This window comes from Dermacentor variabilis, chromosome 8, assembly GCF_050947875.1.
Source record: "Dermacentor variabilis isolate Ectoservices chromosome 8, ASM5094787v1, whole genome shotgun sequence".
NCBI classification, from domain to species: domain Eukaryota; kingdom Metazoa; phylum Arthropoda; class Arachnida; order Ixodida; family Ixodidae; genus Dermacentor; species Dermacentor variabilis.
This window is the reverse complement of record NC_134575.1, coordinates 129,407,373-129,429,748: the sequence shown is the minus strand read 5'-3', so window position 1 is coordinate 129,429,748 and position 22,376 is coordinate 129,407,373. Positions and strand designations below refer to the sequence as shown.

At 44.6% G+C, this 22,376-nt stretch overlaps 1 protein-coding gene and 1 long non-coding RNA gene across 2 annotated transcripts in view; both read right to left on the bottom strand.

The window, feature by feature from the left end:
* Positions 1-5,996: 5,996 nt before the first annotated feature.
* On the bottom strand, positions 5,997-9,385 carry LOC142590584 (uncharacterized). Its single transcript, XR_012830195.1, has 3 exons — positions 8,963-9,385; positions 6,896-8,831; positions 5,997-6,837 (listed from the first exon to the last, which is right to left on the bottom strand). It is a non-coding gene; the product is annotated as an uncharacterized LOC142590584 (long non-coding RNA).
* A 1,801-nt stretch (positions 9,386-11,186) lies between these two features.
* LOC142591271 (cholesterol 7-desaturase nvd-like) overlaps positions 11,187-22,376 on the bottom strand; it is a 63,493-nt gene continuing 52,303 nt past the window's right edge. Inside the window, exons 7-8 of the mRNA XM_075703607.1 lie at positions 13,477-13,650; positions 11,187-11,892 (exon numbers count right to left, since the gene is read on the bottom strand). Coding sequence (XP_075559722.1) covers positions 11,728-11,892; positions 13,477-13,650 — 339 coding nt within the window. The 3' untranslated portion in view covers positions 11,187-11,727. The remainder of the gene's footprint in view (positions 11,893-13,476; positions 13,651-22,376) is intronic.

Here is a 22,376-nt window from a genome sequence, read left to right as displayed (position 1 = left end):
AAGATAAACAGTTAGGTCCTACGACACAACTAGAAGCCCGACAAAAAGAAACAGTACTTATGTTTATGAAAATCCAAACAATGAAACAAAAATGTGTAACTGGTTTGTGCATGGAAGCTCGGTTTAAACCTGAGCTCATACCATCAAGTGACCTGCTAGTCAACTGTAAGCCTGCCACCTTAAAATGTCATTGTAAATTCTTTTACATGCATTATGTTAAGCTTCATTAATACAAGTTCAAAATCTTTTAATATAAGTAAATCACCAAGGTAATTCAATTAACGAATTCCAGTGGTCGTTAATGCAACAAAGTGCAAGCTCGGAATGAAGCTGGCCAAACTGGGCAGTGAAAAATAACAATGTGATTCTCTACATCTTGTTTTCCTGGTTTTCGCTCTAGCACTGGAATATACAAGAATTTTGACATTCCTGATATTTCACCCTGCTAATTTTTATGCCATAATGCATAATACTTCAGCAAGAGCAATGATGCTTTCTTTTAACTGTAAATAGTGATAGAACAAGAAAATTTATTGGAGCCAACGTTTTGAGAAGAAAAATCTTCTCTGTCGAAATATTGGCTCCAGCGATTCTTGTTTAACGGCTCTTCATCAGTTCACGTCTCTGTCTTCCTGTGTACCTCTGTACTTTCAATGTTATGTCAATAAAACTGTAATAACGGATCATTAGTAAATGTAGCTGATGCGGAACTTGGGCTTGTTGGTAGATAACAACAGAGTAACTGCGCAACGTAGAGATACGGACAAAGGAGGCTTGTGTGTGTTGTCTCTTCCAGCCATGTCTCCCCTTTGGGCGATTACTCTGTCTAAATGTAAAACTGTTACCCTTTGCACAATAATAGTAAAATGCATAAAGACAGGAAAGTGGACACAAAAATTACAACAAATGGCATCATATGCTAATGAGATATGCAAAAGTGCCTGCTACGATCTGTCTCACCCATAACGTGCTGGATAAGATGGCGTCTTCTTCTGGATGTTGGCATTTCTTGAATACCTAAAGTAAAGTACATTTCAAAATTACAAAAATACACAGAACAACAGCAGTAGCAGAAGAGACAACGCATTGTTTAGTAAAAGTAAGTAAACTAATCTCTGATACACCGCAGACGAAATTTCCTTTATTAAATTAGTAGAAAAATACACCACACCTCATCTCATTTAATGCTGTGAGCGTTTCTTGGTACAAGAAAAAAAGGTATTTCTGCATGAAAACAGTAAAATAATCATAGCCTACTACTTTTACAAAATACGCTACAGCGACTAAGCCAACTACGGCTGTATATACTTAAAATTGTTATATGCACATTGCAATAGCCAAGACAGGATAAATTTGGGTTCATATGCAGCTCACCGGGAGATACAACTTTGCAATCAACTCATTTCTGCTTGCCAAATATCTGCACTAACATAAGACTACAAATAAAAAGACCCTCTTTTTCATAAAACACCGGACTCAAAATAGAAAATCCAGTAGCAATATTACAATTTCACCACATAACACAGCCAGGTTTTGTAAGCCTAGTAGGATTTACTATATAAATGTTGCAGCATATTCATGCTTTCAAATATTTACAACCGTGAAAATAAAGATTAAGTAAAAATAATACATTATATATAGGCTTAGATTGTGAGCTAATGTGTTTTCTACTTACAGCCAAATGCACAAAAAACTTGTTCTCTTTCAGCGCTTTTAAAGCGCTGTGTCTGTTCGCTTGTGCATGCAGCCGCTTTACCGCTCTTAAAATTTCTGTGCTGCCACATCGCCTGACACTGCCGTACAGCGTTGTAGCGCTTTTATTATTCGCGGTAATATACCTAAAGCGCTAGGAAATCTTCAGAATACACAAGCTGCCTTTTCGACTACCTGTCTTCGCCATGCGAAAGTCACACTGGCGCTAGTATTGTATCTACACTTCAAGTTACGCAGTACTTGATATTCTACGTATTTTTCGATGCGACAGGCCACTCGTCACTAAAGTCCTTAAGAACGGTGTTTCTCCTGGCAGTACAGCTTTGCAATAATTTCAGATGCTCTCCTGAGGCTTCCGTCGGTCAGTAGTATTTTCGCATACATACGCGCACGCATGCCTAAGAAACGTCTGTGAACTGCCAAGAGAAACGTGGCGCAAAATGTAGCCATACCGGAAGGGCCGAGTACGCGCCGTTTGTAAACTCGGAACAAAAGCTGATATGCTTACCTGAGACGTTAAGAGAAATATGGCACAGGTCACTCCCCGCTGGTAGTCGTTCGTATGCATCTGGTCGTCTCTGTCCGTTGCGATCTCCCATATCACAATAAAAGATGCTGTGCAAACCGCAGCACTTCGGGCGCTTGTGACGGTCCGGCGAGCTGCACTTGCGCGATGTCGGCAAAGACGAAATAGGCGACACGCTGCTACTGGCGGCGGTCCCCCTCGTCGCAATCACACAGCACGGACAGAAGCTCCCACCGTTACTTGCCGCAACGCCTGGTTGCAGTCGCCCCTAACGCGGCGATTTCAGAACCACTCAACGACAACGTACCCGCGCGTGATACAGCGCAACTGTAAAATGGCGTCATGCTACTGACGGCGTCGGCTTTGGATCATTTTGTGTCTGCACAACTGGGCAAAACAGTTGCGCTAGTTTCGGTTTTGTTTCCTTGCGTTGAAATAAAAACTGTTTTGCTCACTGATAATTTTACGTTACTTAAGTAATGTTCACGAATGAAACAGCCATGAATTTAACACGCGTCTTGAAATACCCGCTGCGTTCACTTGGCAGAAGCAAAATTTGCTCGTCCGAGTGTGGTTGTGTTTGAAATATCTATCGCTGGGCTGTCGGAGCGTGCTCGAAGTGTGAAGACGCGGCGTAATTGTCCTTAATTTGCTTAGCTATAATGGTGCGGCTGCCCTTGATTTCTGTCGAGTGCAGTTTGCTCTGATGTAAGGTAGAACTACAAAGCCACCCATGTTACTGAATGATCTAGTGCACCTGAAGCTGCCAGAACTCCGATATTTCCTCCACAAGTTCTTGCGACTGTGTGCCGCGATCACCAAATGGGAGCGTAGTCATTTGGCGGAGATTTAGCAACACATTTTCTAGAGCTATCGTTCACCGCTATATCACGACATGGAGAAGCAGCGGGGTTGGTCCTTAGTGAAATTTTCTATTTATTGCGAATTTTGCGATAGCAATTATATGGACACAACCGTCGAAATATATCTGTCGGTGTTGCCGTGACCTTACGCATAAAGTCAAGTGCGATAAGATCCTATCCTGCGCCGTTAGCTGTGCGCGTTAAAAGAAGTGTACGAGGGCGAGCCGAGATGTACAGTGTCTGGATGGGTGCCCCAAGTATCTATAGGTGGTCACGTGATAAAACGCGCGCAAGCCGGGGAAAGGAGGCGCTTATTTAGCACGCTTCTCCTCAGGCCGTTGCTCTAGCCCGGTCTGGCGCCACTCTCGCTCTGTCTTGGAGATAATTTCCGATGGGTGCAAAGTGGCGAGGGGAGGGGGGGGGGGGTGAGGGGAAGGGCGCTTTTATTGCGCCATTTCAAGTTTCGGAGGCGCTTCGAAGGATGAGGCAGCAGCAGTGTTCTGTCCGCTCTGTTCGCGCCCTTCATCACGCCGAGGCTGTGACAGCGAGTGTTCGCGGTCATTGAGTGAAATCTGTTCATGTTTGCACGTGCGCGTGTGACCCCGTGCTTGCTAATTTACGGAGTAAGCGATTGTTTACTGCAGTTTATTCAGGTGATGAAACTACGAACCTTGGTTCGTGCAGTTGTTCGTGCAGTGGTTCATGCAGCATTGGGGGGAAACTGCTACATTTTTCTTTTTAAATTTCTAGGGGGTTCAAAAGCAGTGCTGCGTTCGTTAATGTTTGTTTCTGGTCGCGGAACGCAACGCACTCCGGTAGCCCAGTGGCTTTGGTGTTGCGCTGCTGAGCTCGAGGTAACGGGAACAATCACACCCGCAGCAGTCGCGTTCCAATGGGGGCAGAATGCGAAAACGCGCGTATATTGTGCATTCCGTGCGCGTTAAATAACCCGAGCTGCTGAAAATAAATCTGCAGTTTTCCATTACCGTGCGCCTCATAACAAGATCTTGATTTTGGAACCTAAATCCTCAAAATTTAACTTTACGTAGTGCAATTACATTTACAATCGACACTGTTGAGTGCGCCTATACTGAACTTGTTATCTCGTTGCTGTGCTCTCTGTAGTAGCCAATGCTATATTTTTTAGATTTACTTATGGTCAGAATCCAGTTTGACAAATCTGGGTATTCCTTAGCATAGGATGCCAGCGTGTGAGATATTAACAAACATGTTCAAGGAAAATCGATATTTAGAGTTCGATGTAATTGCAGAACATGACAAGCTTGACGAAAGAATGATACACCGCATTACAACCAGGACAGGAAACCGAGGGCCTGCCTAAAACATAAGACGTTATCCGGTATTTCTTCTCCTGCATTTTAATCTTTCTCTCGCCAGAATCACCTCGAATATCAGAGGAGTCGCGATCTTGCACGACGACTCTTCGCGTGCTATTAAGAGTCAAACGACCCACACACAAATGTTGACTCTTGTTTTGTGACTCTACCCGCGCGAAAATGGGTCTTCGTAAGAAAAAAGAGAGTCAAGTTGCCGTGACTCACTTTTTACTCTCTTTTTTCTTAGAGTGCTCTATCTAGAGTGCAGGCGACATATAACGCCCATTCAGAGCACCTGGATATCTTCATGCCTAATTTTAATATTTTCCTGAAAGGAGTTGCAGAGGAATTTCAATAATTGAACAAAAACTCTCGTATCTGTTGTGTGTTTCGTCATTCTGTAATCCTTTTTCTGTTCCTCCACTTTTGCTTTGTGTTCTATTCGTGTACACATTTTGTGCTCTGTTAAAATGTGTATTTGCAGAAATATTTTTTATGTGCGCGCGCATGTGTACGTGTGTGCCATAGAGTTACTATACTGACTCTAGAGGACAAGCTACCCATAGGGCCCATGCATTGAAATCGGGAACCGCAAGAGCGCCGCCATGTTGCTACGCGCCGAGGTTGCCAGCTCCTGGGACGCTTGCTAGACTTGGTGACAGTAGTCAGTTTTAATCCGGCAACCGTAGCAGCGTAGCAGCATGGCGTCTCGCTTGTGGTGTCGTGATGTGTGCGTGCAGCCGTGTGTTTGGGCTTTATAAGTTGGTTCTTTATTCTATGTTGCGGGACTGTGTGGGTGTGGTACATGTTTGCCGTACAGGTGGCAGTTATGCAACCGAGGGATCATCCTGTTGAAGTTTCCGGCGGTATGCGGTTTTCAGCGGTCACGCCTGTTGCAGAAGTGTCACTCGACGAGGTTACGAGCTTGAAGCTGTGGTCAGATTCCTCGTTGGCGTTCTGTAATTCTCTTCGCACGGACGCGGTATGTTGCAAAAGCCGCTTTCGCGATCTATCGTCGCGACGATAGATCGGGTTTTTTTATTATTATAATTACTGATCCAGCTGTAGGGCACATGTAACCGACAAACGGAAGTCTCAGGAGAGCACCCGAGATTATAATAAAGCAGGCGGCGCAAGAACTCCAGGGCACCCAAGGGTACAGTGGGGGGATCAAAGCTCGAAGCAGAACGGTACATAGGTTGGGGCCGCCGAGGCAAATGTGTGCCAGGGAGTGTTCGCACGGACAGCTCCCCTGGCACGCGCAGCAGTGCCTCCCAAGGTCGAGATACATTAAAGGCACCTGCGCCCATGATCTTTCTTTTGCCTCGGTGCAGTGAGCACGATTAACGAGAATAATATGGAGAGCATCCGGTGCAGTCGCGAATGCGTCATGGCAAATGTAGCTCGCGTCGCCTGGCGTGTGTAGTAACATCAGAGTTGGTTGTATGAACTTTATGCATGATACGCTTTGTTACGGTACCTAAACGGAATGGGTCTAGAGGATGGTGTTGGAACATTTTTTCGTACCGCCCTAATCCTATACCCCCCACTACAAACACACACACATACCCCCCCCCCCCTTTTTTTTTATGTATACATACAATTCCTTGCCATGACGGATCATAGCCTCCTTTACTTTTGAACAATAGAGGAGGCTATGGACGGATTGAACAGTTCAAGTTGTCAACTTGTCAATAACTGTCATAGGAATTGCTGTAATAAACACAATTCCACGATCGGATTGTTTACTCTCATTTTTTGTTGTAACACTGAGGACTACATAGAACTTTATTTTGTATATGTGAGAGAAGCATGTGGATATCACGAGCTTAAGCCAATGTGCGATACACAGACAAAGCAGCTGCTACAACATGAACTGCATTGAGGGCCACACAACACATACGTAATTAAAGGTGCAAAATATAGGAGGAAGCTTCAAAATACGCTCTGTAGCACTGCAAAGTATAACATATATTGTATGTGTACAATAAATGTCCAAAAAACAATGCATCAATGTCCCATTTGCCTTCAAGTTTATTATCAAGTTCAAGTTTACTGAAGTTTATTATGAGCATATGTACAACAGGAATCTACTGACACACCCGCAGTCAAGGTGGCTGTTCGAGGTGTGCTGGCTGCCTCAGTGTAAGAAAAAGAAATTGGGTGAATGTCGACACCAGTGCCACTGCTTCTTGCCTCTGACCTGCAAGTGCCTCCACGGCATCTTTGTGCACAAGTGTGCTGGTGTGGCGAGGCGTAGGAGTCATCCGAGAGAAAGAGCATCGTTTACATGGAAAAGTGGCTGTTCACATTGCCTGTCGCTTTCCCTCAAATGTTTCCTTGGCGACTAGGGTGACACACCCGCAGTCGAAGTGGCTGTTCGAGGTGTGCTGGCCGCCTAAAAGAAAAAAATTAGATGAATATCGATACCAGTGCTATTGCTTCTTGCCTCTTACCTGCATTTGCCTCCACGGCCAGTAAGTATGAGGGAGTAAGTATGAGGGAGCTGCTGTGGCTAGGCGTAGTCATTGTCTAAGCAAAAAGAAAAGGCCATTCAAATGGGGAATTATGGAAATAAATGCAGTTGTTATGTCTGCTTCTTGCACTCTTCTTGCCTAAAAGTTTTCAAACATAGTGTCCAGTACACACCAGCACTCTGGCTGCTTCTGCTTTTTACCTGCAGGTGTTGCTGCGAGATCCTTAGTATGGCTGCGTGCAGCATTGTAGCACTTGGTGGAGGCACTTGAAGTGGTAGCCAAAAATATAAAGAATCCTCCTTGTCTGCATGAATGCTTTCAATTTCTAAATGCAGTGGTAACTATCACTATTAGTTCAAGGCCACCCACATCTATGTGGCAAGTGCCATAGCTCGAAACTGAAATTTTCTTTTGTGTTTCACAAGGCGTCTGATATGTCCACATTAGATGTGATGTGTTTGTTTTTATTTATCCCAGTGTGGAGAGAGCATCATTAAATTGTTTTTTATTTTTGCGTGTCTTGTTTTTTGGTTTATTTCTGAATTTATCAACCAGCAGTCTCATGATGCTAAAGTGACTTATGTAATGGCAATCAGCTTTTGTTTTGCAGAAAAACAACGCATTTCCTGACCCATTGTTTGACATCCTCTCACTCGCATAATTTTGCAGAGTACTCTACCTATATTGACTTGCTTGACCTACACTAAAGAGTCTTGCATTTTCAAATACGACTCTTTCCTTAAAATCATTTGACACTTCTCGTAATTTCTGTACCTTGGGCTTCTGATACTCTGCATTCACCATTTTTGCTTGTTTCTGACTAGAAATGTCTTCTTTAATTTAGAGCTTAAACTTTACCTTTGGAACACACGGAAGGGCTTGCCATTGCATATATGCATAAAAGGGAAATATGTTTCATTAAACATTTGCAAAATCCAACTGAAGATTGATGAATGCAGCTTGAAGTGTGATATGACTGAATGAGCCATAAAAGTAACTCATTTCACTTGGTAAATTAAAACACATATTAGTGTGATGTACAAGATACGTTACACTAACGTGGTGGGTTCTCTTGCTTATACAGCAAAATAATCGGTGCGCGAGAAAAAACATTATCTTTGCATACCCCTTGTACACACTGATTTAAGAAAAATGAGCTGGAGCTGTCCACATGATCACTTATTTTACTTGCGAGTATACTCAACAAAAGTGTGTCCCAGCTGCTTAGTGGTATTTGAGATTATGTCAGTATTGCATATGGTGCCTGTTGTCTCAAATAATTAATTTTGAACATGCTCGCAGGGATCTGATGTGCATATCTGCAGTTTATGGATACATGTAAAAGACTCAGCATCAAGTGCAAGTGAACGGTCCCACAAACCCGGAGTCGACCATGCAAATAGATTCGCTGCACAAATTTGTGACCAGAAAAATATTCCACATGAAATGGCATGCAAAGAAGTGTTGAAAATATTGCACAGTTAATAAAACGCCTACGCTATTAATATGTGGGTTGATGCACTCGCTATGCAAAACGGAGGTGAGGCGTGCAGACAGGACACAAGAGTAGAGTATTTACAAGCAAACAACACGAGCGCTGCCCACTTCTCTACTCTTGTGTCCTGTCTGCACGCCTCACCTCTGTTTTGCATAATGAATCCTTACCAACTAGCTCAGCTTTCTGTCGTTCTAAGTCTCGATCCACTCGATTTCGTCCGCATTAGGCACTCGCCTCTTGATTACTTCGTGGCACAGAAATACTCGGCATCAGGCTGTTTTTCTGCTGTGGCCTTTGTAGAAGCATGATTGCTCAAAGTGCAACAATTAAACAGATTCTTTGAGTTGCTTGCGGCTTCGCCAGTACAATTCCGGTGCGCTGGTCCGCCTGTCCAGCAATTTCCTACTGAAGGGAAACCTGCAAATAAAAACACCGCTCCGCATGTGGAAAAATGCTCTACTGTGACGCTTCTCAAACGATTGTGATGCACCACAAGAGCTGCCTACTCGCGTGATATTCTCAACAAGGAGGTACATTCGTTTACTTACATGTGAAGTTATATGCCAGAGCACTTCGGGGCTTCGGTGGCACATAAGGCACGAGTTTGCCATTGCGTCCGATGTCGACGCGCGATCGCATGTCAAACCTAAACTGTACGAAACTACTGCGCATCCAAAAAACAGATTCGAAACCGAAATTCGCGTCATTCTTTATTGCATGAATGCGTACATCGTGATTTACATAAGTCACGGACTTAGCGATCGCTTTCTGTAAACCGAATATTAACGTACCACCTTCATAAAGCCATCAGGTATGCGTTTTTAGATGACAAAGCATAAGGTGACCTGTACTTGCTTTCAGCTCTTTCAATAGTAATTGCGCTGGCCACATTGACCAGTAGCAACAGGGCGGCGCCCTAGAGGTTCCCACTTTTCCGGCCCAGCTTTTCCTCTAGAGTTGTTCTACTAACTCTATGGTGTGTGCACTGTTTTCCTGTGCGTTGCCTAGTGCGCCAGCCCCAATACACTCGAGGTTATTCCTGGACACTTTAACACCACCTTTGATTGGATTGGATTGATTGATTGATTGATTGATTGATTGATTGATTATGGACGGAGCGCTTGAAACCTGCTTCACCCAAGCCGCAGGTCGGCCCGGTATTTCAATATCTCCGGGATCGGCCCAAGCCCACTTTTTTTATTGTTGACGCACAAACACAATAAATAAATGGAAATGGGTATTTCATTTAGTATCATTTATTATTATTATTAGGGGCAGTGTGTTCAACAGAGTGATGCTGCTGCTGCTGGTGGTAATGATGATGATGAAGCAGCAGGGACGCAGCTGCCTGTTAAAATAATTTTATATGGGATGGGTGCTACAGAATGACTGGGTCAAGGAAAAGCGCAGGCGTAGGCATGATAATTAGGTGAGGCAGGAAGTGGTAAAGGTTAAAACAGACATGTAAGGAACATTTATGGATTAGCGGCGCATGGGAAGGCAAAAAGACGTGGCTTGAAGTTGCTTACCTATAGACAGGTAGTGATAGCAGAGATGAAGACAATTGATTATTGTCGTTAAAAGCGATATTAATGAATTCAAGAAATTGTGCCAGGTGCTACTGGTAGAAAATATGAGCGCGCATATGGATGATTTAGGCGGATATACTGATTACAACGGTTCCACGGAGCTGGATCTGTCTTCTGGAAACAAGAGCGAACTGGAAGACGTGGCTTACAGCTATCCAACGGGCTGTAAGTCACGTCATGTCATGGCAGCGCAGGCCAATGCGATGGTCAATCCACGTAAGTAGCAACGGAAGGTGCATGCGCACTGAGCACACTCCTTTGCGAGCGTGAAGCTGAGCGCAGTCCCTACTGCTGATCCACCTCCAACGCAAACAGCAATGCGCACGCCTGCTCCTGTGCGCTCAATGGTTACAATGAGCGGTTGCAAACGGTATACAAGGTGAACGTCCCACGTAACTCGAGCCAAGAATTTAAAAATGAAAATCGCGTCAGAAGAGATTTGAACCGAACACGTATTATTTACGCTGGCCTATAGTAACTCAGGCAATTTTACTGTTTTCCGCATAACTCACTCATTAATTAGGTTAAATTACCCCACTTTTTAATTATTGGCTGAGGACCCCAAGTATGATGCGCAGATTTGTAGTCCACCTTCAGAAACCACCGACAGAGTTGTTTCCTGTACGATACGTCTCACGTAGTCCTTTTTTCCCGGGTGACAAAAGAAGCCCACGAAATATTTAAAAAACAGTCACGTGACGGTGCGCTTGCGCAGTGGTATCGTGCTGCTCTCAAGCGTGCGTTCGGTGAACATGGTCGGCTGCATCGTGGCTGGCGACAGTGAAGCGGCAGGGCGTTATGCTGGTTGTAGGCAGCTGGGCCGGCGGCTCCCGTCTGATGACGGCGCAAATGCATGCTGCTGGTCGAGCGCTGCCGAGGGGATAAAGAACGCCCTGCCGCTTCCCCGTAGCCAGTCACGATGCAGCCGACAGTGTTCGCCGAACGCACGCTTGAACGCACGATACCACTGCGGAAGCGCTCCGTCACGTGGCTTTCTTTTTTCATATTTCGCGGGCTCCCTTAGCAACCCGGAAAAAAGGACTACGTGAGACGTATCGACAAAAAACAGCTCGATAGGTGGTTTCTGAAGGTGCTCTACAAATCAGCGTATCATACTTGGGATCCTCAGCCAATAATAAAAAGTTAGGTAATTGAACTTTATTAATTAGTGAGTTATGGGGAAAACAAAAAGTTGCTTGAGCTACTATAGGCGAATAGTATGCGTCCGGTTCAGTTCGCTTCCTACGCGCTCATATTTAAAATCTCCGCTCGAGTTACGTGGGACACCTTGTAAATGTGCCGACAAATAGCAGTCGCTATGCCGGGTTCATTGCAAAAGGCTAACTGACATTTCCTATGGGGAAAAGATGAGAGGGAAAAACATGGAGGTTTGTCAGTGCAAGCACAAGCTGGCTACTCTGTGTTGGGGAAAGGGATAAATGTAACGAAAGGTGATAGAAGTATGCAACGCGCTACAAACTTTGTCGGTCGCACAATTCACGAGTTCTTATGATTCTAAGCAGCGAATGCCTTGAGTGCAGAAACCCGACTGAATCTCTGTCCGTTCTTTTTTCAGTCGTCTCCCACCGCATAGTGGTAGCGCCGGAAGATGCACAGATACCCGATTTGGGATGCGGGCCGCGAAGCTACGCTCGAAAATAAGTTCACGTGTTAAGTTCTGGCCCGCTGTCCATAGTTCATGTGACACAGTGGGATGTCCGCGGTCACCAATCCAAGGTGCGCTCGCGTATCTCCTGCCACGTAGGACTGCTGCTGCTGTAGAACTGTGAGTACCACTTGCGGAAGGCGGCAATCGACTGGTCTTCCTTGACAAGCGTTGGCCTGTTTAGGTACAACTTGTGGTTCCACACTGCCGCGTCTCGGTCCACCTACGAAGGGTAAAAAAGGCGTAAGTGTGCACATTCAACGCCGCAGAATGAGTGAGATTCTTAGTACTGCATTGTATCACGTGTAACAAGCGAAGAATCTGCGTGAGACAACCCGCACAGTTCGAGAAAGGGCGCCAACATGGACCTCACTGAAGAACCAACTCCATCAGCAGAACGGAAAGCCATAACCACAGATCTGCAGCATGGTTGATCAGAACCTACAGTCTTCAGAGAAGCGCACAATTAGAATGTATGTGCATCGGTGGTCACTGACGTGACGTTAACACTTATAAGAAGGCGGGTGACATGCGGTGGAATAGCGGTAAGAAGGCGAAGATTATAGGGTTTTACACGGCGGAATGGTCACTTGGCCAAATCAACTGATTCAGTGTTTACAGAGATAATTACGGCATATAGGAGCAATACGTGCTATTCTTTTACAGAATGCGCACATGGGAACGCAATATTAGCTGCAGTTCTGAATTTCTGCATCATTCGCAGTGGCAACGACAGTGTCCTGTTAAATATAGAGGTGTATGTTACGGTTGACCGAAAGGAGTGCCGCAGACCCGTATCGTATACAGTTGTTGCTCGCACTTCTCATCGATTGAGAGTTCTAAGCTGCGCTAGTTTGTTTACATTGAACATGGCTAACAGCGCAGAAAATGGTTTGCCCTCCCGCCATCTGAGTTGTTCGCCATCACCTTATTGTTTGACAGCAATTTGCGCTACCTTCTGACATGGATGAGATATGGATGAGAATGACATGGATGAGGCTGCACAATTAAACGCGTGACCCTGCACCATGCATCAATATGACGCTTCCATACCGGCAATATTATTAGAATATTGTAAGATATCTACTGCAATCTGCATGCGTCATTTGCCACATATATACTTTGCAATTGGCACATACAGCGTATGTAAGGAACTTCTGCGCTTGTCACAAATTTGAAGCATAAGAATGCTCTATGAAGTTTTGGCGCACAGCACAGTGAAAGGGCGAGAAAAAATTGTTTGGCAGCGTCAGACGAGGAGGACGAGTGTTGTTTGCAGCAGGTGAACCTAAACATGCAAATGCGGGCCGGTTTTCGCCCTGCCCGACCACCCCTCATGAAGTGGCGTTAGCATACAAACAAATCAGTGAAACCTGGATAACGTTCTTTCACTATGCCGTTCAAAGTGTGAGCGCAGTACGTAATGCCTTTAGTTCACGGTAATTTTAGCAGAGTACAATCGAATGTTGACGCTAGTGAAGCTGCACAACATGTGTGTAAGTTATAAATGACAAAGAACGATATCAGTCTAATGCATGTTTGCCACAAGGTATAGGTAACATCGCTTATTTTTGTAGGGAACTGAGCGCAAAACACGTTTGCTCAAGAGGGAACAGGAACTTAGCTAGGCGCTGTTCATCTTCGCTCTTGGGCGTGCGTGTTTTGCGCTCAGCTCTGTATTCAACTTTGACAAATTTGCCCAACAGGCTCTTTAGAACTTAAGTTTTGATGACAGCCATTCTAGTAAACTTTCATTTTGCTTGTCTTTGTGAATCACGTGAACCATGGAAATCAATTTATCGCATACCATGTTTCGCAGCGTCATGGTGTAGAACCTCCGCAGCAGCCAACTCACTCCTGGCTCGAAATACAGCCTGTGTACCACTCTGATGTCGAAGGGGCCTTCTGATGTCAGTGATTGGACGGCCACGTAGTGTCCTGTAGGGCCCCAAACGGATATAGCGACGAGTGCAGGTCCTATCTGCACGAGTGATACAGCCAGATGGATCATTTCTGTTCAGTCACAGAAATCTTGTATATAGGTTGGTGAGAAAGATGTAAGAGAAAGAGGTTAACGAGGTGTGGGCCCATATGGTTACCCTAACGCGGGGGAAGTGGTGGCAAGGGCATAGGCCGAGAGTTTTCATTCCCCCCCCCCCCCACATATACATACACACCACGTGAATGCGCTACCACCCGCATCATAAAGCAGCGCCCTCAAATAAGCTGATTGAAAGTAACTGCATTGCATCTCGCAAACCGGAAGATACAGCGCATCACCTTGATAATGCTACGGAAGGAGCATCATCAGCAGGTTTCGCGGGTTGGCAGCTCTTCCTTCCTCTCATGTCTGCGGTCACACTCACTATCCGTCTCTCAAAGCCGAACAATTAGATTGATAACAAAAGCCCCTTGATAACGCGGCCGAAGTGTCGCTTTGACCACGCACGAAATGCGAAAAGCAATGCAATAGGCATAGAATGTTCCAAAATCCTGGTGTTGCTCGCACCGAAAGAGAGCGCGCGAAGCTAAATTTCGCACCAGAAACTTACTTCGGACCAAAGCCACATTAATGTGACCGTTTTATTTTTTATGAAAGTGTACACGTGCCGTAAAATTTGGTTAGTGTCAAAAAATAAGAAGTAAACCAACCGGGAAGCGACCAACGTGTAGAGAAAAGGCAAAAACGATGCGTTCAAGAAAGCAAGAATACCTTCTCTAAATCAGCCGAATTGGCAATCAGGTTGTACGCACAAAAAAAAAAGAAAAGAAAAGAAAACATCACATTTCAGCGCGCCCTTATTATATATGGATTCGTAAGGTCTGTTGAACACCAGCCTAGAGAACGTGTCCGAATAGGTCTCCTTTTGCAGGTACGCAGTACTGTGTCCATTGTATCACATGTTCAGTGGCTTTCTTGATGACCGACGCCGGAATTCTACGGCAGACATCCTAACCTGACGTCCGTCTCAATCATGTAAGCACCATCTTTCACATAACCCGGGAGGGGGGGGGGATGCCCTGCTCCCCGGAAAAACTCCGGAGGGGGGCCGTATAGTCGGCGCCTATGGGCAAGGGTAGAAAATAAAAATGGGAGAGAGGTGGACTTTTGTGTACAAGTATCTTATTGTCCGAGCCCTTGCCACTGGTAATACATTAGGCGTTGTACTGGGGTCGGGAGATTCTCTGAACATGGTGGTTGCGCTGCTCAAGGAGTCACCAGAGCATAAGGCGTAAGTGCTCTGGTTGATGAGTCCAGCTCATTGACGAGTTTAGAGGACAGAGTTCTGGTGCGCTGTAGACCTAGACGAACTGTAATGTTCATCACTGTCACTCAGTCCTGTCGACTTCAAGAACCGCGGCAGTGCTTTTGTGGCTCTGTAGCCGCTGCTGCGACATGCGAGGCGGTCCCACGATTTTGCTCTCACCGTAAGGTATCCCACTTAGCTGGCTTAGGGGCTGCTGAGGTCAATTCGTTAATAATTACAGAAGGGCAGTCACGTAGTCTTTCTTCGCCACGGTAGACATTTGAAGCAGCGCTGTCGGCTATTCCAACCAAGGATTAGTAACTGTTCGCGAACGCAAGGGCCAGGCGCAAGCGACCACGCAGAGGTGCTTGTAGTTAAAGGTGGGACAATGCCCTCCGCGACGGACCTCCCGAGGTCCTCCGAGCTGCGATACAACGGGCTCGAAACATCAACAGAATCATCTTAGGGACCCTGGACTGAGGGTTCCTCCCACACTGCTCTCGCCATTCAAATATTATTGATAAAGATGTTTTACTCTCTCTTGTCGTTAAAGAGGAGCACACAGCAATAAAACGTGAAGGACGTCCTGCATCCAAAGAAGGAGCGTGAAGAAAGAAAAACCAACTTGGCTTTAAGGAAGAGTATAGTCTGAACCAGGCACGTACCCAGGATTTCTTGTTTTTTTTGGGGGGGGGGCGCAACCCAAGGTAACCTCTCTGCCTAAATGAGGGGGGGGGCACCTTTATTAGTGTAAACGTGAATAATACCAACCGTTCGCCATAACACCGCGTAAATGCGCAAAAGAGAAATCAAATAAGGTCTATCTCACAGGTATACGCCTGTGAGATAGATTTCTCCTTTGCTTGACAAACAAGGAACCACATCAAATTGACTCGCGCAGGAAAGAAGCGCAAGAAGAACACTGCTAAGAACAAGTAAACAAGTGAAAGTGTATTTCTAGTAAGGTTTTTCTTTAAGTTAGCTCTGGAAGAAATACACAGAAATATATATTTGCGGAACAATCAGAGTTCTTTTGGATCCCTCGTTTACTGCTCTACCAAGTTAAGTGCCAAAACAGACTCGTGCTGTTATTTGGGAAGTTTCGTAACGATACGTGGATATGCCAGTCCCATACGACCGCGTAGAGCGCAGGACGCTGCGTTCTAGACGTGCTGAGCCCACCGCGGAAGGTTAGAAAAACACCCACAGAAGCATAGCATAGAAGTGGCTATGTCAGGCGGTTCGACTGATAACGGTAGAAGCGTCATTCAGAACATACGGAATCCTTTTCCAATTGCGGCGACGTTTTCTCTACGTCTTTTTTAACTAAAAAGATGTTGATACATAAATAGTTTCACAAGTAACGGTTAAATTTGTTAATTTTCGTTTTTCCTTCCTGTTTGGCTGTCGCCTCGGCTGTCTCCCTTAGTAGATCGCTTAATTTCTCAACACCTTGCGACTCTTGCTTCCAGTTGCCAATTTTGCATGAAAAATGGTGTACAGTTAGCGAAAAACCAGATGAAGCAACGGGTGACATTCGTACTGCTTATGGGATTAACGGTTATTGCAGGGTTTGATCATGGACGCTGTTTCGCATGATATTTGACACCTTATATAACCTATATCACTGGTGTATGGTTCCGAAGATATGCCAGCGTCGCGGCGAGCCGTCACTCGAGGAAATAATGAAGCAAAAGGAAAAGTTAAACGCAACTGGCGTTGTCTCCGGCTGCAACTCGTTCCACGAGTATACAGACCAGCTGACTACGAACTGAACTTCTTTCCTGGTCCCTGGATCAGCCTAAGCAAAGAAGGTTGAACTAACGAAGCAACAACGATGCGCTTGGCCGTTGCAATAGATGGTGACAACTGAACGCGTCTCGAGTTAATCGCGCGGGCACCGAATCGATGAGGAAAGTGTCCTTCAAAATCCGGGAGATGCCGATAACTACTGCCATCCAAAAGGAGCGAGAAAGACAGCAAAATGTTGACCGCCGAATAGCTGCCACGTCTCAAGATTGATATGGCGGCGCTTTAGGAATGTGTGTGAGGAGTGGTGGCGCGGGTGGGTGGGGGGGGGGGCACTTAGCTTCGGAGGGGTGGGGGGGTGCGTGCCTGGTCTGAACCATCTTTCGCTTGGAAGACCGGCGCAGAAGATGATGGGCAGAGCGAGAGAACACGGCAACCCCTTGCTTTATATTTCTATCCGTTTTCTGTGCGCTGATTAAGTCAAAGATGAATTTCTGCCAACAAGTCCAAATGTTGATTCCTACAAAACTTCTTAGCTCTGATTACCTTCCTCACACAAGAAAGTTGAGTGCGCCAAATAATGGCCCTCTCAGGCGTGGATAGGCGCTTTTAGTTGTGGGCGCGCGTACTACTACGAAAAAGCGGCAAATAAATGACAGACCAGGCCGAAAAAGTGACTGACCATTGCTCTGTCTAAAAGGTGCCTTTTACCTTACCCGCTCTTTTTCAGCTGTTTAGGCATACATATGATGCTTTCTTTGTCTATCTTATTCAAGAGAAAAAAGAAACACTTGCTAGCACGCCAGACAGCACACACATAACGGTACATTCAGCTGCTCGAAATCGATCGTTCGGAACACATTCACCTTGTTCTTTCAGAGCACCGCCTTTCACTTCAGAGAGCTCGGAGGCGCCCCCATATTCGACCTAGGAGCGCGAGCGAGATCTAGTGGACGAGCGGCATGTGGTTTTTGCAACTTTCGCTGATGTCGCGGCTTCTGCAGCGGCTGCTTAAGACGGATGCGCGGTTTGTTGATCCAGCATTGTTGTTGACAACAGAAGCTTTCTCTTTTCGGTCACCGATTGCTCTGGCTAGCGGCTGAAATTTCGACTCTTTTTTGCACCACGGAGGCAGTTGATGCCGCGATCGAAGCTATAGTTCAGAAGCACCTCCTGGCCTTCGAGGATACCTTCACAAAGTACATCCTCACCATGCTCGAAATCAACACCAAGTCTGTCTTGATAAGATTCCGAGCCTTCCCGCTCAAGTCACCACCCCAACGAATCAAGTCGCCACTCTCACAAACCAGGTCACTGGCCGAACAGCCCAGGTCAACAGCTCCATAGCACACACAAAGAACAAATACGTCATCAAGTCCTATCTCGACAGCTTTCTCAGCACCACCGAGCAAGGCAGAAAGAAGGCTTGCACGAACAGTCACAATGCCTCCCACTCAATCTCATCCAACCGTGAATCTGCCTGTGAAACTGAAAAGCCTGATTATGGCAACCCCTAAAACCACAACAAAGAGCCCGCGAAATACCCTGCGCCTCTGGCAATAGAATCGCCGGTCCTTCCACCTCTGCTATGCAAACCTACGAGAACTCGTCAAACAGGACCATCCCGATGTCACTGCGCTACAGGAAATCAACACCCACAATGTGCGACTTCAAGTCTACGCCGCTCATACACAAGCCCCCCAACGCACAGCCACCCTAACCAAGAAAACTCTCACAACACTAGAACACAAAATAGAAGACCTCCCCATCGAGCCCACCCTAGTGGAGATCCTGCCAGACGAAAAAACGCACCGAAGCCTCTTTATCGCCAGCATATACAGCCCTCCTGGTGACCAACTCCTGGAATTTTATATTTTATTTATTTATTTACTTATTTACAAATACCTTACAGGCCTTCCAGAAGGCATTGTGTAAGGGGGAAATACGGTAGGAAATAAGGGGGGGAATCGGGGAAGAATAAACATCAGTACAATGAAAGGAATATTCACGCAACATGGAAAATTAATACGACATTAGCAAATACAATATGAAAAGCAATAACAAAAACAGTAAACACAATAACATAATAGCATATTATTATTATAAACGTATTTGCATGTATACAGTAATAAGTATAGTTAAAAATTAGGATCACTGAAATTCTTTTTTTTAGCTTGTAGAGAAATGAAGGAAGAAATTCAAAAGAAGGCAAGCTCTGTTAAACGGTTGAAACGACATATTGATCAATTAGAAGATTGTGAAATGCACTGTGTTTCGATTGGCAAGTGATGTTATCTGGTAAAGTGTTTCATAAACGGACCGCACGGGGCAAAGCCGATAAATTAAAAGCGTATGTAGTGCTATAAATTCGGGTGTCGCTGAACTGATTGTTCAGTCTGTGACGTCGAGGATGCTTTATTCAGGTTTGATAAGGATAGGCCAACTGTGTGAATGAATATACGAAATAATAATAGAAGCGAAATATCACGGCGAGTACTTAGTGGTTGCAACGAAAGATGGACTTTTCTGTGGGTTACACTTGACTGCTTACTATAATTTTTTTTAAATGAAACGGCTCGCTCTATTCTGGATGCTCTCCAGGAGTTCGATTATGTATTTTTGATGAGGAGGCCATATACAAGAGGCGTACTCAATTTGTGGCCGTACAATAGTTATGTAAGCTAGTTTTCTTAGTGGTGACGGCGCAGTTCTGAAGTTGCGGCCCAGAAATCCTAACGCTCTGGAGGCGTTAATTGAAATGGAGGTGATGTGATTAGTCTATGAAAGATTGTGCGTAAGGAACACTCCTAAGTAGTTATATTCTGTGGTGTGGTCAATGATGTTAGATTCCAAATTATAAAAAAAGTGAGAGGTAACAGTTCTTCGAGAAAAGGAAATTACTTTGCACTTGTACACCTCTAGGGACATGAGCCACGTAGCACACCAATCACTGATATGTTCAAGATCATTCTGGAGTGCCGCGTGGTCAGCAGAACAGTTAATTGAATGGTATACAACGCAGTCGTCAGCAAACAATTGTACAGAAGAGGATATATTACTCGGCAAGCAGTTAATGTAAATTAAAAAGAGAAGAGGTCCGAATACACTGCCTTGAAGTACACCGGAGGTGACGTCAGACAGGGCAGAGGAAAAGTTAGCAACAACCTTTCGCGATTAGAAAGAAAATTACGAATCCATGATAGGGTTAGTGAGTCAAGTTTAATTGCAGAAAATTGATATCAGGCGACTATGGGCTACACGATGAAATGCTTTCGAGAAATCCAAAAAGATGCAGTCAATTTGTTTATTACTCTTCGTATGAAAGCAAGTCTGACCTGGATTTTAGTAGTCGGGTTCCGCAAGAAAATCGTTTTCGGAAACCATGATGTTTCGGGTAAAAAAAAAGTTATTATATTCAAGATGAGAATATATGTCGAATGCGATAATGTGTTCTAACATTTTGCACCAAATGAACGTTAATGATATAGGACGGCAATTTTTACGAGAACTCTCATCTTTATTAAACACAGGCACTACTCTTGCTGTCTTCCGTCTGTAAGCATAACATTTGTAAGGGATAGGTCAAATAGGTGTAGAAGAATATTGCTGGATACTAGTACTGCGTTTTTTAGTATTTTAGAATTTATACATCTATGACAAAGGATGAAGATATCTTAAGGTTATCTATAAGATGGACTACGCCTTTTAAACTGATAGTGATGGGAGTCATGCACGGGAAATCAAAATCGAGTACAATAGGTATGTTAGAACTATCTTCTCTTGTAAAGACGGATGTGAAAAATGAGTTGAATGCTGTCGGACATTGACTGTGAGGAATAGGTGAGCAGTTTTTATCCTGCAATGAAATATTACTGCACTTATTGCTAGGGTTATCTATGCTACAGAAGTTACTTAGATTACTTGTAAGGATTCCTGGTTGATCTTTTGAGAAATATTTATTCTAGGCGACCAAGAAAGCTGTGCAGTACTCCTGTAGATAGCTTTTGTATTTAACCCAAGCCAATGTTGTTTGTACGGGCTTCGCCTTTTCATGTAGGCGTTTCTTATTGTTTCTTATTCTGTGAAGAATGGCAGCAAACCATGGATTGGAATTATCGTTGATTACAGTAGCAAGAGGGATGTGCTTTTCAATTAACACAGCCAACTTATTTCTGAAGAGAACCCAATTTTCATTGACAGATCTGCTGTAAAATGATGGCTCCAATACATCATTAAAAGGTTGTCTAGCTCTGAGTTAATTATGCTATAGTTACCTTTATTGTAGTCTCTATTTTGCTTTGTGGTGAAACCGGTGGACGCGCACTGAATATCGATGGTCACTTGGAGTAGCTGGTGATCACCGAATTCATCTAAGTAAGTTATGTGTGTGACAGTTGCTGGAGCTGTTGTTAAAATGAAATCCAAAAGATTGGAATTACGAGTCGAGTGATTAACTACTTGAAATAGGTTAAAATCGAATGTTAAGGTAATAAAGCTTGCGCCTATATGACACGATGAGGATGAATTAAACGAGTAAATTAAAGGGAGATTGAAACCTCCAAATTGATACATTATATCTACCTGATACAGATCAATTACTTCATTAATACTGCCATGTAATGCAGTTAGGAACGAAAAATCAGAATCCGGCACACGGTAACAGTTACCGAGCAGTACATTCACGGTTGATACGGAGCAGACCACCCAAATGATTTCAAGGTTAGTATGGGTTTTAACAACAGAAGATACGATATTCTTTTTAATTCCTATCATGACACCGCCCCCTCTTTTCTTATCCCGGTCGCGACTGCATATGTTGTAAGTTGTGTTACTGGGGAAATTTTCGTTGTCAGTTATTTCAGGGTTTAACCAGGTTTCGCTAAAAGCAAGAGCATCCGAATTGCAGTCAAGAACACAAACAAGATCGCGCTTTGACATAATACTATGGATATTAGCAAACGATAATGATAAGAATGAGGAAGTATGCGTTTGCTTCCGTTTATATATTGATTGTGCACATGCGTATTGTGTCGGCAAAGGGAAAATAGAGGAATTCCAGATCAAGCTACAGAACAGGTATTCGGCTTTAACTCAGGAAGAGGACCTTAGTGTTGAAGCAATGAACGACAACCTTAGGGGCATCATCAAGGAGTGTGCAATAGAAGTCGTTGGTAACTCCGTAAGACAGGATGCCAGCAAGCTATCGCAGGAGACGAAAGATCTGATCAAGAAACGCCAATCTATGAAAGCCTCTAACCCTTCAGCTAGAATAGAACTGGCAGAACTTTCGAAGTTAATCAACAAGCGTAAGACAGCTGACATAAGGAAGTATAATGTGGATAGAATTGAACATGTTCTCAGGAACGGAGGAAGCCTAAAAGCAATAAAGAAGAAACTAGGAATTGGCAAGAATCAGATTATGCGTTAAGAGGCAAAGCCGGCAATACCATTACTAATATGGATGAGATAGTTCAAGTGGCTGAGGAGTTCTATAGTGATTTATACAGTACCAGTGGCACCCACGACGATAATGGAAGAGAGAATAGTCTAGAGGAATTCGAAATCCCACAGGTAACGCCGGAAGAAGTAAAGAAAGCCTTGGGAGCTATGCAAAGGGGGACGGCAGCTGGGGAGGATCAGGTAACAGCAGATTTGTTGAAGGATGGTGGGCATATTGTTATAGAGAAACTGGCCACCCTGTATACGCAAT